The 21,411-nt window shown below is 52.3% G+C and overlaps 1 protein-coding gene across 2 annotated transcripts in view; it reads right to left on the bottom strand.

Moving 5' to 3' along the window:
- The window catches only part of LOC140425431 (transcription factor E2F3-like), a 102,618-nt gene extending 93,644 nt beyond the window's left edge, over nucleotides 1–8,974 (bottom strand). For both annotated transcript variants that reach the window (XR_011947855.1, XM_072509702.1), the window contains exon 1: nucleotides 8,432–8,974. Coding sequence is in view for 1 of the 2 variants with exons in the window: in XM_072509702.1 (XP_072365803.1) it covers nucleotides 8,432–8,680 (249 nt within the window). In the remaining variant the exon portion in view is untranslated. The remainder of the gene's footprint in view (nucleotides 1–8,431) is intronic.
- Between the last annotated feature and the right edge of the window lie 12,437 nt (nucleotides 8,975–21,411).

Genomic DNA, 21,411 nt, shown 5'->3' with positions numbered 1-21,411 from the left:
TATCTGGGGACAATGGAGACGACAGAGAGGTGTGCTGGGAGCCCTGGTGGGGTCCCCAATCAGGAACAACCATAGGTTTGCCCTAGGGAAGATGGATGGAGGATTCCAGAGCTGGCACCAGTTGGGAATTAGGAGGGTGGGAGATTTATTTATAGACGGGACGTTTGCGAGCTTGGGAGCGTTGGAGGAAAAGTATAAGCTGCCCCGGGGGAACTTTTTTAGGTATAAGCAGGTGAGGGCGTTCACAAGACAACAGGTGAGGGAATTTCCATTGCTCCCGACACAGGGGATCCAGGATAGAATGCTCTCGGGGGTGTGGGTCGGAGGGGGCAAGGTGTCAGAGATATACCGAGAGATGAGAGAAGAGGGGGAGGAGCTGGTGGGCGAACTGAAAGGAAAGTGGGAAGAAGAGCTCAGGGAGGAGATAGAGGAGGGTATGTGGGCTGATGCCCTAAGCAGGGTAAATTCCTCTTCATCGTGCGCCAGGCTTAGCCTGATTCAATTTAAGGTGCTACATAGAGCACACATAACGGGAGAAGGGTTGAGCAGGTTCTTCGGAGTGGAGGACAAGTGTGGGAGGTGCAGCGGAAGCCCGGCAAACCACACACATATGTTTTGGTCGTGCCCGGCACTGAAGGGGTATTGGAGGGGAGTGACCTCGAAGGTGGTGAAGGTCCGGGTCAAACCAGGCTGGGGGTTAGCTTTATTTGGAGTTGCGGATGAGCCGGGAGTGCAGGAGGCGAAAGAGGCCGATGTTGTGTCCTTTGCGTCCCTAGTAGCCCGGCGTAGGATTTTACTCATGTGGAAGGAAGCGAAACCCACCGGACTGGAGGCCTGGACAAACGATATGGCGGGGTTCATAAAACTGGAGCAGATGAAGTTTGCGCTGAGAGGATCGGCTCAAGGGTTCACCAGGCGGTGGCAACCGTTCCTCGACTACCTAGCGGAACGTTAGGGGGAAGATAGATGACCAGCAGCAGCAACCCAGGGGGGAGGGGAGGGGGAAGTTTTATTTTATGTTAAATGATTAGTTTACCATGTTGGTTAGTTACTTATTATTAGACTGTGGTTACTATGTTACATGTACTGTTAAATTTTCTTTTTCTTATGTTTGATGTGTAAGGGGAAAAAATTGTGATCGAAAAATTTTCAATAAAATATATTTTTAAAAAAAGAAACAAGCCCATTCCGTCCAACCTTTCATCATAAGAAAGCCTGCTCATTCCAGATATCAGTCTAGTAAAACTCCTCTGAACCATCAACCAGTGCATTTACATTGTTCCTTAAATAAGATCAAAACTGTACAGAATATTAGAGATGTGGTCTCAATGCCCTGTATAACTGAAGCTTATCCTTACTTTTATGTCCAATTTCTCTCACAATAAAGGATAGCATTCCATTATCATTCTTAATTACTTGCTGCACCTGCATACTAACTTTTTGCAACTTGTGCACCAGAATACCTAGATCCCTCTGAATTCTGCAGTCATTCTGTTTAAGCAATGCTGCTTTTTTTTAATTCTTCCTGTCCAAGTGAACAATTTCCTTGACTTCCAGTGACGGCAGGCGGGAGGCGGCCACACAATGGAGGGCTCCCGTTCGGGAACGGCATTTTTGGGGCTTTAAGCCTGGTCCCAGGGTCCACGGAGGCAGCAAAAGCAGGAAGGCACAGACGCAGCAGAGTGAAGGCACAGTGAAGAAAAATGTTGAGGGTGAGCAAAAGAACGTCCGTAAGGAAAACAGCTAAAGGTCCGTCGGGGAGTGGAAAGGTCACCAAGGAAAATGGAGGCTGGAGCACCAGGGGAGGCCACATTGCTTACGGCTGAAGAAATAACTAAGATGATGGCTGTGGAATTCGAAAGGCAGTTTACAAAATACATGGAGACAATGAGGAAGGAGATGAGGGAGGTTTTGAGTGTGCTGGTGGAGGAGGCGATTTCCCCGGTGACGAAGGTGATGGGGAGCGCAGTGGCGGAGGTGCGAGAGCAAGGGGAGTCGCTGAAGGAAGTGGAGGAAACGGTATTACAGCACGGTGATCAACTTACCTCGATGGGGAAGGAGATGCGGAAGGTGATGGACATTAACAAGGATCTGCGAGGAAAAATGGAAGACCTGGAAAACCGATCCAGGCGACAGGATTTGAGGATTGTGGGGCTGCCCGAAGGAGTTGACGGACCGAGGCCGACTGAGTATTTTGCCGCGATGCTGGCGAAACTATTGGGGGAGGATCCCTCCCAATATGAACTGGATCGGGCTCATCGGTCGTGGAGGCCTGTACCAAAGGCGAGTGAGCCGCCAAGGGCAGTGACTCTGTGCTTCCGTAGGTAGTGTGAAGAAGGTGGTCCTGAGCTGGGCCAAGCAGAAGCGGGTGGTGCAGTGGGCTGGAGCTGGTATACGCGTATACCAGGCCTTTACGGTAGAGCTGGCGAGGAGGCGGGCTGCCTTCAACCGGGTGAAGAGGGCACTGTACATTAGCAAGGTGCAGTGCGGCATTGTATATCCAGCGAAGCTGAGGGTGACCGACAAATCCAAGGACTTTTACTTTAGGACGGCGGAAGCAGCGGAGGAGTTTGCGAAGGTAGAAGGACTGTGGCAGAATTGAGAACCGGTCGTGTACCGATGTCGCCTCATGTAACTTTATTTTATCACTGCGTGTTGGTATATGTACTAAATGAGTCGACGCTGTATATATTTGGCCAAGGGAAGAGATGGCACTTTCATTTGCAATGATGGTTCTTTGGGGCTTGGGTGTGTATGCAGAGGTTGTGTGCGAAAGGAGATTTCTTGGTTTTCCTGGGACCGGGCAAGTGGGAAGGAGACCCGGGCGGGGGCCTCCACGCTGGCCGGTTTAAGTCGGCCAGTGAACGGGAGTGAGGTGGGGGGGGGGGGCTGCGGCGGCCATCAGCGCCTGGTAGAACAGGTTTCTGAGAGTCCAGCCGGGGTGAAAAGTTGGGGGAAGGAACAGAGGATGGGGGAGGAGTTTACAAAAGGAAGTGGAGGGGAGGAGTCTGGGGTGGGGTGGGGGTTGTCTCCAATTCATGGGTGTCATTCACGGTACTCTTTCGGGGATTGGATGTCATTGAATATTAGGGGGGTGGGTTGGACTGTATATGTCAATGGGGTATTGTTGTTCTTGAGTACATGGTTTACTGATTGATTGTTAATTTTTTGCTCTTTTTTACTTGGAATATACAGGAGATGTTTTGGTCTGTATACCAGGGGGATGCTGTTTGGGGGATTGGTACTGCATTTGTTTTGGTTTTTCTTTTGCTGTTTATTTGATGAAAATGAGGAGAATAAAAAGATTCTTTAAAAATAAATTGCCATTCTGGCGGTAATAATTAAAAAGCTTATTAACCTAAATGCTGAGAGATTGCAGAGCTCGGGGGGACAGAGGGATCATAGAATTTACAGTGCAGAAGGAGGCCATTTGGCCCATCGAGTCTGCACCGGCTCTTGGAACCTAGGTATTCTGGAACATGAACCACAAAAGCCTAGTATACAGCAAGTAATTAGGAAAGCTAATGGAATGTTATTGCATATTGAGGAGAATTGGTTACTAAAGTAGGGAGGCCAGGCTTCAGTTGCACAGGGCATTGGTGAGACCACATCTGGAGTATTGCGTACCGTATTGGTCTCCTTGCTTAAGGAAAGATGCAAACCCGCTAGCAACTCAGGGAAGGTTTACTAAACTAATATCAGGAATGCGCAAGTTGTCTTATGAGGAAAGGCGGGAGAGGATAGGTTTGTATCCACTCGAGTTTAAGATGTGACTTGATCTAAACCTTTGATCCTGAGGGGTATTGAGAAGGTGGACGTGGAGAGAATGTTTCCTCTTGTTGGAAAATTTAGAACTAGGGCCCCATGTTTAAAAATAAGGGGTCGCTAACTTATGATAGAGATGAGAATTTCTTCTCTCAAAAGGATTACGAGTCTCTGGGACCCTTCCTCAAAAGGCAGTGGAAGCAGCCTTGGAATATTTTGAAAGTAAAGCTAGATAAATTCTTGATAAGCTCAAGGATGAAAGGTCCTTGGGGGTAGGCAGGAACGCAGCGTTCAGATCAGCCATGATCTTATTAAATGGTAAAGCAGGTTCGAGGGGCCAAGTGGCCTCTTCTTGCCCCCAATGTGCCCGTGTGTGTGTGGGGGGGGGGGGGGGTTGCATGTGTATGGGTGTTTATTTTAATTCATTCATGGGGTGGGCAGCACAGTGGTTAGTATTGCTGCCTTCAGCGCAGAGGACCCGGGTTCAATCCCGGCCCTGGGTCATTGTCCATGTGGCGTTTGCACATTTTCCCCGTGTCTGCATGGGTCTCACCCCCACAAGCCTAAGATATGCAGGGTAAGTGGATTTGCCACACTAAATTACCCATTAATTGGAAAAATAGAATTGGGTACTCCAAATTTTTTTTAAATTCATTCATGGGATGTGGGTGCCACCAGCTGGGCCACCTTTTTTGCCCATCTCTAAATGCCTTCGAGAAGGTGGTAGTGGGCTGCCTTGGTGCACCACTGCAGTCCACGTTGTACACTCAGTGCTGCCAGGGAGGGAGTTCCAGGGTTTTGACTCAGCGACAGTGAAGGAACAAGATATATTTCCAAGTCAGAATGATGTGTGGCTTGGACGGGAACTTCGAGGTGGTGGTGTTCCCTGTATCTGCTGCCCTTGTCGTTCTAGATGGTAATAGTCAGGGGTTTGGAAGGTGCTGTCTAAGAGGCCGCGGGGGAGTTCCAGCAGTGCACCTTGAAGGTGATACACACGGATGCCACTGTTCGTCGGTGGTGAATGGATGGGTTGCCAATCACATGGGTTAATTGTCCTGGATGGTGTCGAGCTTCTTGAGTGTTGTTGGAGTTGCTCTCATCCAGGCAAGTGGGAGTATTCCATCACACTCCTGACTTGCACCTTATAGTTGTGGACAGGTTTGGGGAGTCAGGTGGTGAGTTCACCGCAGGATTCCCAGTGCGGGTGTGGATGAAACCGTGTGCGTGTACGTATATGTTCACATGCGAGTGTGTGTGTGTGTACCGTCCTCCCAGTCTGGGGTGGCACACACACTGCTCAGTTTTATTAATTCTCTCTTTTATTTGCTCATTGGCCTTGCAAATGGATAAAAATGGAAATGAGCCCCCCTCCAAAGCAAAAAGGTTGGACAAGCCTGATCACAAGGTACACTGCAGGAACTCAACAAGGCTCCTTGGACAGCACCTTCCAAACCCACAACCACCATCGAGAAGGACAGCAGATACCTGGGAACACCACTGCCTGAAGATCCCTTGCAAATCACTCACCATCCTGACTTGGAAATATATCGCCGTTCCTTACCTGTCACTGGATCAAAATCCTGGAACGTCCTCCCTGACAGCACTGTGGGTGTACCTACACCTCAGGGACTGCAGTTGAAGCTCATTACCACCTTCTCAAGGGCAATCAGGAATGGACAATAAATGCTGACATTGCCGACAGTGCCCAAATTGCATGAATGAATTAAAACTATGGTCTTGTCTTTTCTCTAATTTTCTAAAACATCCCTCACGTGCACCCTCCCCTCACTAGTAAATCTGAAGTCCTCTCTACTGCCTTGTTGTGCGATTCATCAGGATCCTTCATATGAAGGCTGCCCCAGCAGTACAGCTCCCTCTTCCCCCAGTAAAGGGGCCAAAGACATACAAATCAAAACCCACATCGCCTAGAAAAATCTTCAAGCCACACATCGACATACTGATCATATTTACTGCACCAATTACTCATGGCTGAAGTGGTAATGTAGAGGTTATGGCCTGTGGTTCTTTTATTTTTAAAATTTAGCCCCTTGCTACTCTTATTCCCCTAGAACCTTTCATTCTGCCCATTACTTCCTAAATGGACCATAAGAAATGGATCTTTCCCCTCCAATTCCTAGTTTCTCTCCAGCCCTGAGATGTCCTTAACCCTGGCCCAGGTAGGCAAACCACCTTCAGAACTAGAACAGTTTATATCCCCCCCGATATACTGCCCCATAGAACATGAGTGCATAAGGAGGCCATTCGGCCAATCGAGTCTGCACCGACCCACTTAAGTCCTCACTTCCACCCTATCCCCTCCTAACCTTTTTGGACACTAAGGGCAATTTAGCAAGGCCAATTTACCTAACCTGCACATCTTTGAATGTGGGAGGAAACCCACACAGACATGGGGAGAACGTGCAGACTCCACACAGACAGTAACCCAGTGGGGAATCAAACCTGGGACCCTGGTGCTGTGAAGCCAGAGTGCTATCCACTTGTGCTATCGTGCTGCCCAACTAGATCATTCATTGTTATTTCCCAAAATTTAATGGTTCCCTACGCCAATGTTATGCTCACACTCCCTGCTTTCACTCAGAGGCTGAAACAACCTCAAACCTGTTGGACATGTTCAAGGACTGTGGCTCCTCCAATGCTACCTGGGCAATCCCCAAAGCTGCCTCATTCAGTCACACCCCTCCTACCCCTGACTAAATCGAATTTAACTAACCCAAGGGACGTGACTACCACCAAGAACAAGTGTCAGTTAACTTACTCCCTTCCTGATGCACCAGTGTCTGAAGCTCAAGTTCCAACTCATGAGCTTAAGTTCCTCAAGCAGCAGACTCTTGCTGCAGACATGATTACAGGAGATCACAAAGGTGCCCACCAGTTCCCACATGTGACAGCTGCAAAACTTCACCTGCCTTGCCAACCTCACTGCCCTCAGGCCTCCATGTAGTCATCCACATGCTGTTTGACTTTTCCATATCATGGTTAATGGTACATAGACTCCCTTTTAACACAAAAAGCCCAACATGAGGTCTTCCCATTTACTTGTTCCAGAAGAAAATGGCTGAATCTGCACATAAAATTCCAGTGCCGCTCATTCAAAATACCATTCATTGAAAGGCTGCAATTAGTGCTGGGTAGTTTCAAAGAGTGTACACAATGTAACATACAAATGTGAGTGCTTCCAATTAAACAAAGCTTGACAGTAGGACTGGTTATTAGAAAAGAAACTATCCCTAACCTACAAGAACTACTGACAGTGTAAAATATGATCAGTTACTCAGAAGTTAATATAATCAATTACCCAAACTTAAATCTAGACAGGTATATGATAGGGCAAATAATAAAAATTTGACACTGCCATAAGCATCCGAATGATGCCTTAATATAGTGTTAGTAGCCTTAGTCAAAACTCCATTTTGCTTCCTCTGCTTTGAACAAAGTTTTGAATGGGGTAGTGGGTACACATTTTAGATGGTTTTTAAAAAAATTTTAAGTTACAAAAATTTCTAATGCTTTGAAACTTTAACCCAATCACTTCTGCCCCTTCCAAAGGCCTTTCAGATTATCTAGGCCTCAGTTATTTTACTTCATTTCTGGGAAGGTTGTACATAATATCTGGTTGATTCATTACAACATTTCGAAGAATCTGACAGGAAATGCAATAATTACATTTTTCTCCCCCCCCCCCCCCCCCCAACAAAAGTTTTACAGCAAAAGGACAATTAAATTGTTGCCCAAACTTGTCTCTCACAATGAAGACAGAAAAACAGTTATGCAGCAACAGGAGTATGTAATATTTAGCTCAATAATATGTTGGTAAATGTACTACTTTGAAATTCTGGTGTTGTGCATTGTTGGAAGATACCTGTCTTTGCTGGAGCTGGTGGGATAAAATTAACGTGGCGTTTCTTTATTTAAAAAAATTGGTAAACGCTTTAACCCTACATGTCCCGAATTTTACGTCTTGTTTGCTCTTTATAAACTCCTCAAAAGGCAACAACAACAACAAAAACGCCACAAATAAGGTCAGTGTGTAAACCTGGAAAGGGGTGAAAACCAAGCTGAACCGGCAGGAGGATTCGAGCTGTGGCAGCAAAATGGCAAACTCCAGCCCGGTGCAAAGCCGGCACCGGGGCCAGGCAGGGAGAGAAAGAAAAACCCAGGCCTCTGTTTAAAGTGACACGGGGACCTGGTTCACAGGCACTAGGCCCTTTGGAAACACGCGGCTGATTTCCCCCACAAGCACTGGGCCGGTGGCATGTTCATTTAAACCCCCCCCAAAAACCGCCTGTTCTGGTTGGAAGAGGGACACACATACATGTGAATGGAGAACTCCTTGGAGATGTCCTACAGCAAACCCCGGGTGTAACCCCCATCCACCCGCAAGAGATAAAAATATAATCCGCCACCAGAGTGGATCTAAACGCCGAGGTTAGTCACTGCCCTGACCCGCACCCTCCCAGAATTGATACATTCACAAAGTATCCAATTCGCGGCTACACTTCCAACCAGTGACAATCAAAAGGGGCAATGATGTGACCCCCAATACCCCTCGCTCCCCCCCTCCCCCACCCCAGTGCCCGAGAGGCGGAATCAACGGCCCCGGGGGGGGGGGGGGGAAGAGAGGAGGAGGAAATCGCGCCTCATTTACCGGAGTCCTTCCCGGAGTGGATGGCGCCAGTCCCGTCCTGCTCGCCGTGCCGCGAGGAGTGGTGTAACCCTCGGCCGCCGCTTGCGACAAGACCCGGACCCCGAGGCCGCCGACACCGACGACGTTCCCCGCCGGCCGCTCCTGTCGACCGCCGTGCCCGGAGCAAACGGCGAAAAGCCCGCTCGCCGCCGGTGAACCCCCAATTCCGGCCGAGGCTCTCCCCGGAGCTGCTTGGATTCCTTTCCGCATACCTCGCAACTTTGGAACGGCCTCTCCGCTCAGACTTCTACTCTCTCTCTCTCTCTCTCCCTCACTCTCTCTCTGGTGCCGGTGAATTATTTTTTTTTTTAAATCTTACACGCCCTCCCTGAATAAAATATCCCCCGATCACGGGAGGAGACGGACCCCGGCCGCCGTTCAGTTTGGTCACGGCAGGATTTGAGCGCGGGGAGGGGCAGATGCGAAGGGTTTAAAAGTCCTTAAAGCAGCCCCAGCTCTGAAAATGGCTCCAGGAAGCTGACGATGAATGAAGGGAGACACTTTCCGCGCGTAATGCCTCCCGCGAAACTCGGATTTCCCGCGGCTTTTTCAAACCTCATTTGCATGTCCCCCCTCGCCCATTGGACGAGCGCGCCCGGCGGCGCCGCGGCGCCCCGGCCCACCATTGGCCGAGAGGGAGGCGGCGCGCGCGGCCGGTCTCAGCGAGGCCTCCGGTTGGCTGCCGGCTTCCCGGTTGCCATGACGCCCGCGGAACGCTTCAACGTTCCAGGAGGTTGCCTTTTCCCCGGGTCTCCCCTTCAACATGCCCCACGTGCTGGCGCTGCACCCCCGCCCGCCCGCACACAGGAGCCCGGCTTCGGGGACTTTTTTTGTCTCTTTTGATTATCACTCTGGGTGTACACATTCATATTTTTTTTTAAATAAATAAAGTCCGCTTTCTGTTTTTTATGGACAACAGTTTGACCAAGCCACTAGATGGCGAAGTACACTTGCAGGAAATAAATGCAACATCGTGCGGAATCGTCCGTTTTGCAATTTTCAGATCCTTCACTTCGAATCTTGGAATTTACAGTGCAGAAGGAGGCCATTCGGCCCGTCGAGTCTGCACCGGCCGTTGGCAAGAGCACCCTACCCAAGCCCACACCTCCACCCTATCCCAATAACTCCACCTAACCGTTTTGGACATTAAGGACAACTTCTCATGGCCAATCCACCTAACCCGCACATCTTTGGACTGCGTGAGGAAACCGCAGCACCTGGAGGAAACCCGCCGCACAAACAGTGTCCCAAGCCGGGAATCGAACTCGAGCCTTCGGTGCTGTGAGGTAGTAGTGCTAACCACTGTGCCACCGAGCCACCTCTGTCATATGAGGAGCGGTTGAGGACTCTGGGTCTATACTCGGCGTTTAGAAGGATGAGGGGGGATCTTATTGAAACCTACAGGATACTGAGAGGCTAAATACAGTGGACATGAAGAGGATGTTTCCACTTGTAGAGAAAACTAGAACACAAGGCCACAGCCTCAGACTGAAGGGACAATCCTTTAAAACTGAGATGAGGAGGAATTTCTTCAGCCAGATAACTTAGCTATGCGTTGTGAATCTGTGGAACTCTTTGCTGCAGAAGGCTGTAGAGCCCAAATCACTGAGTGTGTTTAAGACAGCGACAGATAGGTTCTTGATTGATAAAGAGGTCAGGGGTTATGGGGAGCAGGAGAATGGGGATGAGAAACATATCAGCCATGATTGAATGGTAGAGCAAACACGATGGGCCCAATGGCCTAATTTTGCTCCTATGTCCTATGGTTGTTTGGTCTAATTTAGCTCATTTTAAATAATTTACATCTATATCATGTCATTTTAAGGATGTCATTTGTTTGTCATTCCTCTAATTAATAGATATTTTTATACTTTAAACATAAATTTCATGATTTTTCTAATATCTAGCTACAATTCATATGATTTTTATAAAAATTCTATGATGATGGCAGGCAGGATTGTCCTATGAGGAGAGATTGAGGAGACTGGGCTCACATTCCTTTGAGTTCAGAAGAATGAAAGGTGATCTCATTGAAGCATACAAAATCCTTACAGGGCTGAACAGAGTAGATGCAGGACAGATATTTCTCCTGGCTGGTGGATCTAGAACCAGGGGACACAATCACAGAATAAGAGGCAGGTTATTTAGGGCTAAGATGAGAAATTTCTTAACTCAGAGGGTGTTGAATCTTTGGAATTCTCTATTCCACAGGGCTGTGGAGGCTCAGTCATTGATTATGTTTTAGATAGAGATGTGGGCAGCATGGTGTTGCAGTGGTTAACACTGCTGCCTCATGGCGCCTAGGACCCGGGTTTGATCCCAGCCCCAGGTCACTGTCCGTGTGGAGTTTGCACATTCTCTCCCGTGTCTGCGTGGGTCTCACCCCCACAACCCAAAATGATGTGCAGGGTAGGTGAATTGGCCACGATAAATTGATCCTTAATTTGAAAAAAAGTTGAAGACAGAGATAGATTTCTAGATATTAAAGATATGGGGATAGTGTGGGAAAACAGCGTTGAGGCAGATCATCATAGATTATCATAGAATTTACAGTGCAGAAGGAGGCCATTCAGCCCATCGAGTCTGCACCGGCTCTTGGAAAGAGCGCCCTACCCAAGGTCAACACCTACACCCTATCCCCATAACATAGTAACCCCACCCAACACTAAGGGCAATTTTGGACACTAAGGACAATTTATCATGGCCAATCCACCTAACCTGCACATCTTTGGACTGTGGGAGGAAACCGGAGCACCTGGAGGAAACCCACGCACACACGGGGAGGATGTGCAGACTCCGCACAGACAGTGACCCAAGCCGGAATCGAACCTGGGACCCTGGAGCTGTGAAGCAATTGTGCTATCCACAATGCTACCGTGCTGACAGGGATCATCCATGATTGACTTGAATGGTGGAGTGGGTTTGACGGGCCAAATGACATACTTCACACTTATTTCCTATGTTTCTTTTAGAATTATAGAATCACTACAGTGCAGAGGGAGGCTATTCAGCCCATCGAGTCGGTACCCCTCTGAAAGAGCACCCTAACCAGCTCATGCCTATCCCTGAAACCCATAACCCCACTTAACGCACAGATCCCTGGACACAAAGGGGCAATTTAGCATGGCCAATCCACATAATTTGCACATCTTGGGACTGGGAGGAAAGCTGAGCACCCGGAGGAAACTCACGCAGACAATGGGGTGAATGTACAAACTCCACACAGGCAGTAACCCAAGGCTGGAATTGAATTTGGGTCCCTGGTGCTGTAGGCAGCAATGCTAATCACTGTGCCATCATGCCACCCGTTTAATGTGATTTAATTTTTGACAATTCCTACCTAAACATGATTTTTAAAAAAATATATTGTTTCAACAGTGTTTGATCATTTTTGTGATCCATTTTCCCTTTTAAAACAGTCAATCTCCGAGAAAAAAGTTCTTTGTGTCATACGACATAAATTGCAATGTGAAAACGTTGTGCAAGATACCAGATCTCCCTGTGCAAATTGCTGGGTTCCTGATGGAGCAAGCAAATCTCCTCACTACTGTCAGGAGCTAGCATGGGTGGTCTCTGGATCCTGAAGGGTGACTTGCATTTAAACCACATTTGGAATATGGGGCGGGATTCGCCGCAATCGGCGCGATGTCCGCCGACCGGCGCCAAAAACGGTGCGAATCAGTCCGGCATCGCGCCGCCCAAAGGTGCAGAATCCTCCGCATCTTGAGGGGCCGAGCCCTAACCTTGAGGGGCTAGGCCCACGCTGGACTGATTTCCGCCCCGCCAGCTGGCGGGAAAGGCCTTTGGTGCCCCGCCAGCTGGCGCGAAACTGACTTTGCCGTGCGGCGCATGCGCGGGAGCGTCAGCGGCCGCTCACGGCATTCCCGCGCATGCGCAGTGGAGGGGGTCTCTTCCGCCTCCTCCATAGTGGAGACCATGCGAAGGCGGCAGGAAAAGAGTGCCCCCACGGCACAGGCCCGCCCGCGGATTGGTGGGCCCCGATCGCGGGCCAGGCCACCGTGGGGGCACCCTCCGGGGCCAGATCGCCCAGCGCCCCCCCCGGGACCCCGGAGCCTGCCCGCGCCGCCTTGTCCCACCGATAAGAGAGGTGGTTTGATTCTCGCCGGCGGGACAGGCATTCCAGCAGCGGGACTTCGGCCCATCGCGGGCCGGAGAATCGCCGGGGGGGGGCCGGCCAACCAGCGCAGCGTGATTCCCACCCCCACCACCCCCCTGTGACGTCTCCATTGCCCCCAGATTTTGAGGTTAGCCGCCACCACCGGGCTCGTGGTATACCTCATTGGAGGAAGCGGCAGCGGGCTATCCCTGCCGGTACTGCTCCAGGAACACCCTTCTCACCCTCGGGACCTTCTGCGCCCACACAAACCCCATAACGCTCCTGTTAACCCGCCTGAAGAAGGCCTTAGGGATCAAGATGGGGAGGCATTGGCACAGGAACAAAAACCTCAGGAGCACCGTCATTTTAACTGACTGCACCCTACCTGCCAGGGAGAGTGGCAGCACGTCCCACCTCTTAAACTCCTCCTCCATCTGCTCCACCGGCCTCGTGAAGTTAAGCTTATGTAGGGCCCTCCAGCTCCCAGCCACCTGGACCCCCAGGTACCTGAAACTCCTCTCCGCCCTTTTTAGCGTGAGCTCACCAATCCCCCTCTCCTGGTCCCCTGGGTGCACCACAAACAAATCACTCTTCCCCTTATTAAGCTTATACCCGGAGAAATCTCCAAACTCCCTAAGGATCCTCATCACCTCCGGCATTTCCCCTACCGGGTCCGCCACATATAGCAGCAAATCACCTGCATAGAGCGACACCCGATGCTCCTCCCACCCCGCACCAGCCCCCTCCAGTTCCACGACTCCCTCAACGCCATGGCAGGGGTTCAATCGCCAGCGCAAAGAGCAGGGGGGACAGAGGACACCACTGCCTCGTACCCCGGTGTAGCCGGGAATACTCTGACCTCCTTCTGTTCGTTGTCACACTCGCCACCGGTGCCTCATATAGCAGCCTCACCCACCTGACAAACCCCTCCCCGAACCCAAACCTTTTCAACACCTCCCACAGGTACCTCCATTCCATCCTATCAAAGGCCTTCTCCGCATCCATCGCCGCCACTATCTCCGCCTCCCCTTCCATCGCCGGCATCATGAGATCATTCAAGAGCCTCCGTACATTAGTATTCAACTGCCTCCCTTTCACGAACCCCGTCTGATCCTCGTGTATGACCTGCGGCACACAGTCCTCTATCCTCATGGCCAAAATCTTTGCCAGCAATTTTGCATCTATATTTAGGAGTGAGATCGGCCTATATGACCCACACTGTAGGGGATCCTTGTCCCGCTTCAGAATCAGGGAAATCAGCGCTCTAGACATCGTCAGGGGCAGAGCCCCCCCTTCCCTTGCCTCGTTGAAGGTCCTTACCAACAGCGGGCCCAGCAGGTCCGCATACGTTTTGTAAAATTCAACTGGGAACCCATCCGGCTCCGGTGCCTTCCCCGCCTGCATGTTCCCTATCCCTTTGACCAACTCCTCCAACCCAACCGGTGCCCCAAACCCGCCACCTGCCCCTCCTCCACCCTCGGAAACCTCAGCCAGTCCAGGAAGCGATCCATTCCTCCCTCCTCCAGTGGGGGCTCAGACCGGTACATTTCCTCGTAAAAGTCCCTGAAGACCCCATTGATACCCACCGCACTTCGCACCGTGCTTCCTCCTCCATCCCTAACTCCCACGATCTCCCTAGCTGCCTCTCGCTTCCGAAGCTGGTGTGCCAGCATCCGGCTCGCCTTTCCTCCGTATTCATATACCGCCCCCTGCGCCTTCCTCCACTGCGCCTCCACCTTCCTGGTGGTCAACATAGCCTGGAGGCTATGCTGTTCCCTAAGCAATCCCTCCTCCGGGACCTCCACGTACCTCCTGTCCACCCTCACCATCTCCCCCACAAACCTCTCCCTCTCTCTCTCCTCTCCCCCCTCTCCTTGTGTGCCCTAATGGAGATCAGCTCTCCTCTGACCACCGCCTTCAGCGCCTCCCAGACCATCCCTACTTGCACCTCCCCATTGTCATTAGCCTCCAGGTACCTCTCTATACACCCCCAGACCCGCCCGCTCACCTCCTCGCCTGCCAGCAACCCCACCTCTAGGCGCCACAGCGGGCGCTGGTCCTCTCCTCCCCCAACTCGAGGTCCACCCAGTGCAGAGCATGATCAGAAATGGCTATCGCCGAGTCCTCCGTATCCTCCACCCTCGGAATCAGCGCCCTGCTCATGACAAAAAAGTCAATCCGGGAGTAGGCCTTGTGGACATGGGAGAAGAATGAAAATTCCCTGGCCCCCGGTCTCGCAAACCTCCACGGTTCCACCCCTCCCATCTGGTCCATGAACCCTCTCGGCACCTTGGCCGCTGCAGGCCTCCTGCCCGTCCTAGACCTAGAGCGATCCAGTGCCGGGTCCAGCACCGTGTTGAAATCCCCCCTCATTATCAGGCCCCCTGTCTCCAGGTCGGGAATCCGGCCCAGCATACGCCGCATGGACCCCGCATCGTCCCAATTCGGGGCATATACATTGACCAACACCACCCGCTCCCCCTGCAGCTTGCCACTTACCATCACATACCTACTGCCATTGTCTGCCACAATGCTCAACGCCTCGAACGACACTCTCTTCCCCACCAAGATCGCCACCCCCCGATTTTGCGCATCCAACCCCGAATGAAACACCTGGCCTACCCACCCCTTTCTCAACCTTACCTGATCCGCCACCCTCAGGTGCGTCTCCTGAAGCATGGCCACATCCGCCTTCAGCCCCTTCAGGTGCGCGAACACCCGGGCCCGCTTGACCGGCCCAGTCAGTCCCTTTACGTTCCAGGTTATCAGCCGGATCAGGGGGCTACTCATCCCCCCTCGCCCGCTGACTAGCCATAGCCCTTCCTAGGCCAGCCACGTGCCCGCACCCCCCGCATGACCCGTTCCCCACCGCGGCAGACCCCCGCCCCGACCACCTCTACCAACTCCAGCTCCCCCTTCGCCATTCCAGCAGCAACCCGCCCCCCCCCCCCCCCCCCCCCCCCCCCAGCTAGGTCCCCCCCTAGCTACATTGCTCCCCCCATTGCACTCCCGTAAGTCAGCTGACTCCTGCTGACCCCGGCCACTCCCGCCACTCCATTGACCCCCCCCCCGCCCGAGTGTGGAGCTTCTCCCCCTCCCTTGTCCACCAGCAGGCTCTCATCCATTCCACTCCCAGCGCGGGAGAAAAGCCCACGCTTCCCAGCTCCGGCCCCAACCCTTCAACTCTAAACGTGGGAAAAAGCCCGCGTTTTCCACTCGCCTGGCCCCGCCTCCTCTGGCGCAGCTCACTTTCCAGGCCTGGTCCCACTACCCCCAACTCAGGCCTCTCCCCCCCATGGGGCCCCACCTTCCCTACCGACCATCAACCCCCCAAGCAGTTTACCTACCCCCCCCACGAGCCCACCCGGCGGACCTAATCAAAACAATGCCCAATCAACCCCAGAAAAACAAAGAACCCCCCCTCGAAACACACACAACAATCCCCAACCACCCCTCCACCGCGACCCCTCGTCCCCGACCCTTTGTCCGAGTCCGGTTTTTCGGCCTGAACAAAGGCCCACGCCTCCTCCAGGGACTCACAATAATGGTGTCGGTCCTTACAGGTGACCCACAGGCGCCTGCTGCAGCATACCGAATTTCACCCACTTCCTGTGCAGCACTGCCTTCGCCTGGTTGTAACCGGCCCTCTTCATCGCCACCTCCGCGGTCCAATCCTGGTAGATCCGGACCTCCGCGTTCTCCCACCTGCTGCTCCGCTCCTTCTTGGCCCACCTGAGCACACACTCCCGATCAGCAAACCGGTGGAACCGCATCAGCATTGCCCGCGGCGGCTCGCTGGGCTTGGGCCTCCTCGCCAGCACTCGGTGGGCCCCCTCCAGCCCCAAGGGCCCCTGAAAGGCCCCCGCTCCCATCAGCGAATTCAGCATAGTGACTACGTAGGCCCCCACGTCCGATCCCTCCAGCCCCTCCGGGAGACCCAGGATCCGCAGGTTCTTCCGCCTCGACCGGTTCTCCATCTCCTCGAACCTCTTGTAGAGCGCCTTGTGCGCCTCCACCTTCACCGCCTTGCCCAGGATCTCGTCCTCATTCTCCGAGACCTTCTGCCGCACCTCCCGGATCGCCGCCCCTTGGGCCATCTGGGTCTCCAGCAGGTTATCAATTGAAGCCTTCATCGGCTCCAGCAGCTCTGCTTTCAGTTCCTTAAAACAATGCTGGAGAAGCTCCTGCTGCTTTTGCGCTCACTGCCTCCACGCTGCCTGGTCTCCGCCCACCGCCATCTTGGTCCTCCTCCCTCGCACCTTTCTTTGCTTCAATGCCACTTTTTTAATCGCCCCGCTCCTGGTCCAATCCATACACTATCAGGAGAATGTTGCTGTCCCCTTCCCACACGTCGAACAAGCGCCGTTACGGGCCCTAAAAAGAGCCCAAAAGTCCGTTTTTAGCAGGAGCTGCCGAACGTGCGACTTAGCTCCGCATAGCCGCAACCGGAAGTCCCATTATACAATTTTTTGAGCAGCAGTGTAACATTTTCAATTCTCAAGTCTTCTGGTACCACCCTTCTATGTAAGGATGAATGAAAAACTATAGCCAATGCCTCTGCAATTACCATCCCTCAATCTGCTTGCATGCATTTCGCCTGGTACTGATGACTTACAGCCAGGAGGTCAATTTTTAAAAAAAAGTATTTTTATTAAGGTTTTGCAGAATTTTTCATAATAAAACAGTCGTAACAATAATAACAAAACAAGCTAGAGTGAACAGTAACATAGTGCAAAAAGAGAATATACAATAACAATTAAATAGACATTACCCCACACGACTCAGTCTTCCCACACCATCCCAATGAAGCATTCAGCCCCCCACCCCCTCACCTCACCCCTACGGATTGCTGCTGCTGACATTTTAATTTTCCCCGAGAAAGTCGACGAACGGCTGCCACCTCCTAGAGAACCCTAGCGTAGACCCTCTTCAGACAAACTTTACTTTCTTGAGGCTGAGAAACCCAGCCAAGTCGTTAACCCAAGTCTCTATACTCGGGGGCTTCGAGTCCCTCCACATTAATAAAATCCGTCTCCGGGCTACTAGGGAGGCAAAAGCCAAGATGTCGGCCTCTTTCGCCCCCTGAACTCCCGGGTCTTCTGACACTCCAAAGATCGCTATCTCTGGACTCGGCACCACCCGTGTGTTAAGCACCTTGGACATTGCCCTCGCGAACCCTTGCCAGAACTCTCTAAGCTCCGGGCATGCCCAAAACATGTGGACATGGTTTGCAGGGCTGCCCTTGCACCTCATACAACTGTCTTCTACCCCAAAAAACTTGCTCATTCTCGCTGCTGTCATGTGTGCCCGGTGGACCACCTTAAATTGAATTAGACTGAGCCTGGCACATGATGAGGAGGAATTAACCCTGCCCAGGACCTCTGCCCACAGACCCGCTTCCAACTCCTCACCTAGCTCCTCCTCCCACTTGCCCTTGAGCTCCTCCACCGGGGTTTCCTCCGCCTCCTGTAGTTTCTGGTAGATATCTGACACCTCCCCCTCCCCCACCCAGGTGCCAGAGACCACCCTGTTCTGTATCCTCAGTGGCGGCAGCGTCGGAAAGGCCACTACCTGTTTTTTCAGGAAGGCTTGTACTTGCAGATATTTAAAGGTGTCCTCCAGCGCCTTCAAACTGGGAAAGCTTCCATCTATGAACAGACCCCACATCCTTCTGATGCCTGCCCTCTGCCAGCTCTGGAACCCACCATCCATCCTACCCGGGACAAACCTGTGGTTGTTACATATCGGGATCCAGACCGACGCTCCCTCCACCTTCTTGTACCTCCTCCACTGTCCCCAGATCCGCAGTGACCCAGGAGGTCAATTGTTAGCCCATCAAATGTTTCCACCATCTCCTCTTTCACTATAGCTTATGCAGCATCTTCCTCCTTGGTGAAAACAGATGCAAAGTATTCATATTTAATACTTCAACCATATCATAGAATTTACAGTGCAGAAGGAGGCCATTCGGCCCATCAAGTCTGCACCAGCTCTTGGAAAGAGCACCCTACTCAAGGTCAACACCTACACCCTATCCCCATAACCCAGTAACCCCACCCAACACTAAGGGCAATTTTGGACACTAAGGGCAATTTATCATGGCCAATCCACCTAACCTGCACATCTTTGGACTGTGGGAGGAAACCGGAGCACCCGGAGGAAACCCACGCACACACGGGGAGGATGTGCAGACTCCGCACAGACAGTGACCCAAGCCGGAATCGAACCTGGGACTCTGGAGCTGTGGAGCAATTGTGCTAGCCACAATGCTACCGTGCTACCCTCCATATCCCCTACTTCCATCCGTAACTCCCCTTTTAGGTATTTAATCGGCCCCACTCCACCTTTCATCACTCTTTTCCTATTAATGTGCCTATAGAAGACTTTGACATTCCATTCAATGTTAACTACCAGTCTCTTTCCATACTCTTCTCCATCTCCATCTGCTTCGTATTTGTTTTTTCATTACTCCTCTGAACCTTATAAATTGAACCTCGTTCTCAATCGTGTTATCCACCTGACGCCTTCATATGCACATTTCTCTTGCATCTTTCATAACCTCAGGATGTCCCAAAGTGCTTTTCAGCCAATCAAGTACTTTCAAAGTGTAATCATTGTTATGATGTCGTCACTTTGAGTACAACAACCTTCCACAACCAACATGATACTGATTAGCAAATCTGTTTTTTGTATTTTTCTTTAAATTTAGAGTGTCCAATTTTAATTTTTTTCCCCAATTAAGGGGCAATTTAGCATAGCCAATCCACCTAACCTGCACATCATTGGGTTGTGGGGGTTGTGGTAGTATGTATTAGGGGTCATGTGGGACTGGAAGCCCTAATGTCATTGGCTGACAGATCCCGGGTCCTGGTTGGCCGTTGACCTCTAGCTCCGCCCTGAAGGCGGAGTATAAGAAGCCGGAGTCCTCCCCCGCAGGCCATTCTACTATCGAGCTGCGGGGGAACAGACACGCTTAATAAAGCCTCATCGACTTCACTCTATTCGTCTCACGGAGTCTTTGTGCGCTACAATTTATTAAGCGTGCCTAAAAAGGACTATGGAGCTCAGGATCATCCCGGAATGCCTGAGGATCAGCCCCCATGCAGTGAACGCGGAAGCAGCCTTCAAGCACTGGCAGACTTGTTTCGAGGCCTACCTCAGAACGGCCACCGGCCGGGTCACAGAAGACCAAAAACTACAGGTCCTGCACTCGAGGTTAAGCACGGAGATTTTCTCCCTTATCGAAGACGCGGAGGATTTCCAGACGGCGTTCGCAGCACTGAAAAGTCTCTATGTCCGCCCAGTTAATCAAATCTACGCTCGCTACCAGCTCGCGACGAGACGGCAAAGTCCCGGAGAATCGATGGACGAATTCTACGCCGCGCTGCTGATTTTGGGACGAGCCTGCATCTGCCCTTCGGTGAACGCAAATGAACACACGGACATGTTAATGCGCGATGCTTTCGTGGCAGGTATAAATTCCTCCCAAATCTGCCAAAGACTTCTAGAAAAAGAGTCGCTAGGACTCTCAGAGGCACGGGCCCTAGCAACCTCCCTAGACGTGGCCATGCGTAATACCCGCGCCTACGGCCCCGACCGCGCGGCAGCCCATTGGGCTCCGTACATACCCGTCGCGACAAACCCACCCCCCCCGGACACCCCACAGGCTTGCGCGGTCCAAACGCCAAGTCGCACCGGGGGCGCCCGCTGCTATTTCTGCGGCCAGGCGAAACACCCCCGGCAGCGCTGCCCAGCCCGCGCAGCGATCTGCAAGAGCTGCGGGAAAAAGAGCCATTTCGCGGTTGTGTGCCGGTCCCGTGAGGTCGCCGCTGTCCCGGGAGAACAGGGAGCCCTGCACGTCGCTTACGCTCCCCAACCCCACCACCCCCCCCCCCCCCCCCCCGTCCCCACATATGACCCGCTGGCGCTACCAATTTGGGTCCCGACCACCGCTGTCCCCAGAGATGAGGGAGCCCCGCCCGGTCCTAACGCTCCCCAACCCCCCCCAGCGCCCCATGTGCGACCCGCAGACGCCGCCATTTTGGGTCCCGGCCACCACGAGGGGAGGAAGGGCGCCGCCATCTTGGACCACCCCAGACCTGTACGACGCGTGGGGGCGGCCATTTTGTCCACCCCCGCCGCCATCTTGTGACCCCCCAGCCATGTGCGATGTATGGGGGCAGCCATTTTGTTCATCACCGACGCTATCTTGGACGGCAACAACGGACCCCAGTGTCGACGGCTCCACGGGGTTCGAGGAAGACGCTCCACTACTACAACCACGTCTCGCTTCAATTACGCTCGGCCCCGGACACTCCAGACGACGACGACAACGGTGCTAATAAACGGGCACGAGACACCATGCCTAGTCGACTCCGGGAGCACGGCGAGCTTTATCCACCCCGACACGGTAAGACGCTGTTCCTTGACCACCTATCCCAGCGCATAAAAGATTCCCCTAGCTGCAGGATCCCACTCCGTACAGATCAAAGGTTTCTGCATAGTTGCCCTAACGGTGCAGGGGAGGGAGTTCAAAAACTACAAACTACACGTCCTTCCCCAACTCTGCGCCCCCACATTACTGGGATTAGATTTCCAGTGCAATCTACAGAGCCTTACGTTCAAATTTGGCGGCCCAATACCCCCACTCACTATCTGCGGCCTCGCAACCCTGAAGGTGCAACCCCCGTCCTTGTTTGCGAACCTCACCCCGGATTGCAAACCCGTCGCCACTAGGAGCAGACGGTACAGCGCCCAGGACCGGACCTTCATTTGGTCCGAAGTCCAGCGGCTACTAAAGGAAGGCATAATCCAGGCCAGCAAT

The sequence above is a fragment of the Scyliorhinus torazame genome, chromosome 6, assembly GCF_047496885.1.
Source record: "Scyliorhinus torazame isolate Kashiwa2021f chromosome 6, sScyTor2.1, whole genome shotgun sequence".
Lineage (NCBI taxonomy): Eukaryota > Metazoa > Chordata > Chondrichthyes > Carcharhiniformes > Scyliorhinidae > Scyliorhinus > Scyliorhinus torazame.
Note: the sequence above shows the minus strand (reverse complement) of the source record. Positions and strands in the feature narration are given on the sequence as shown.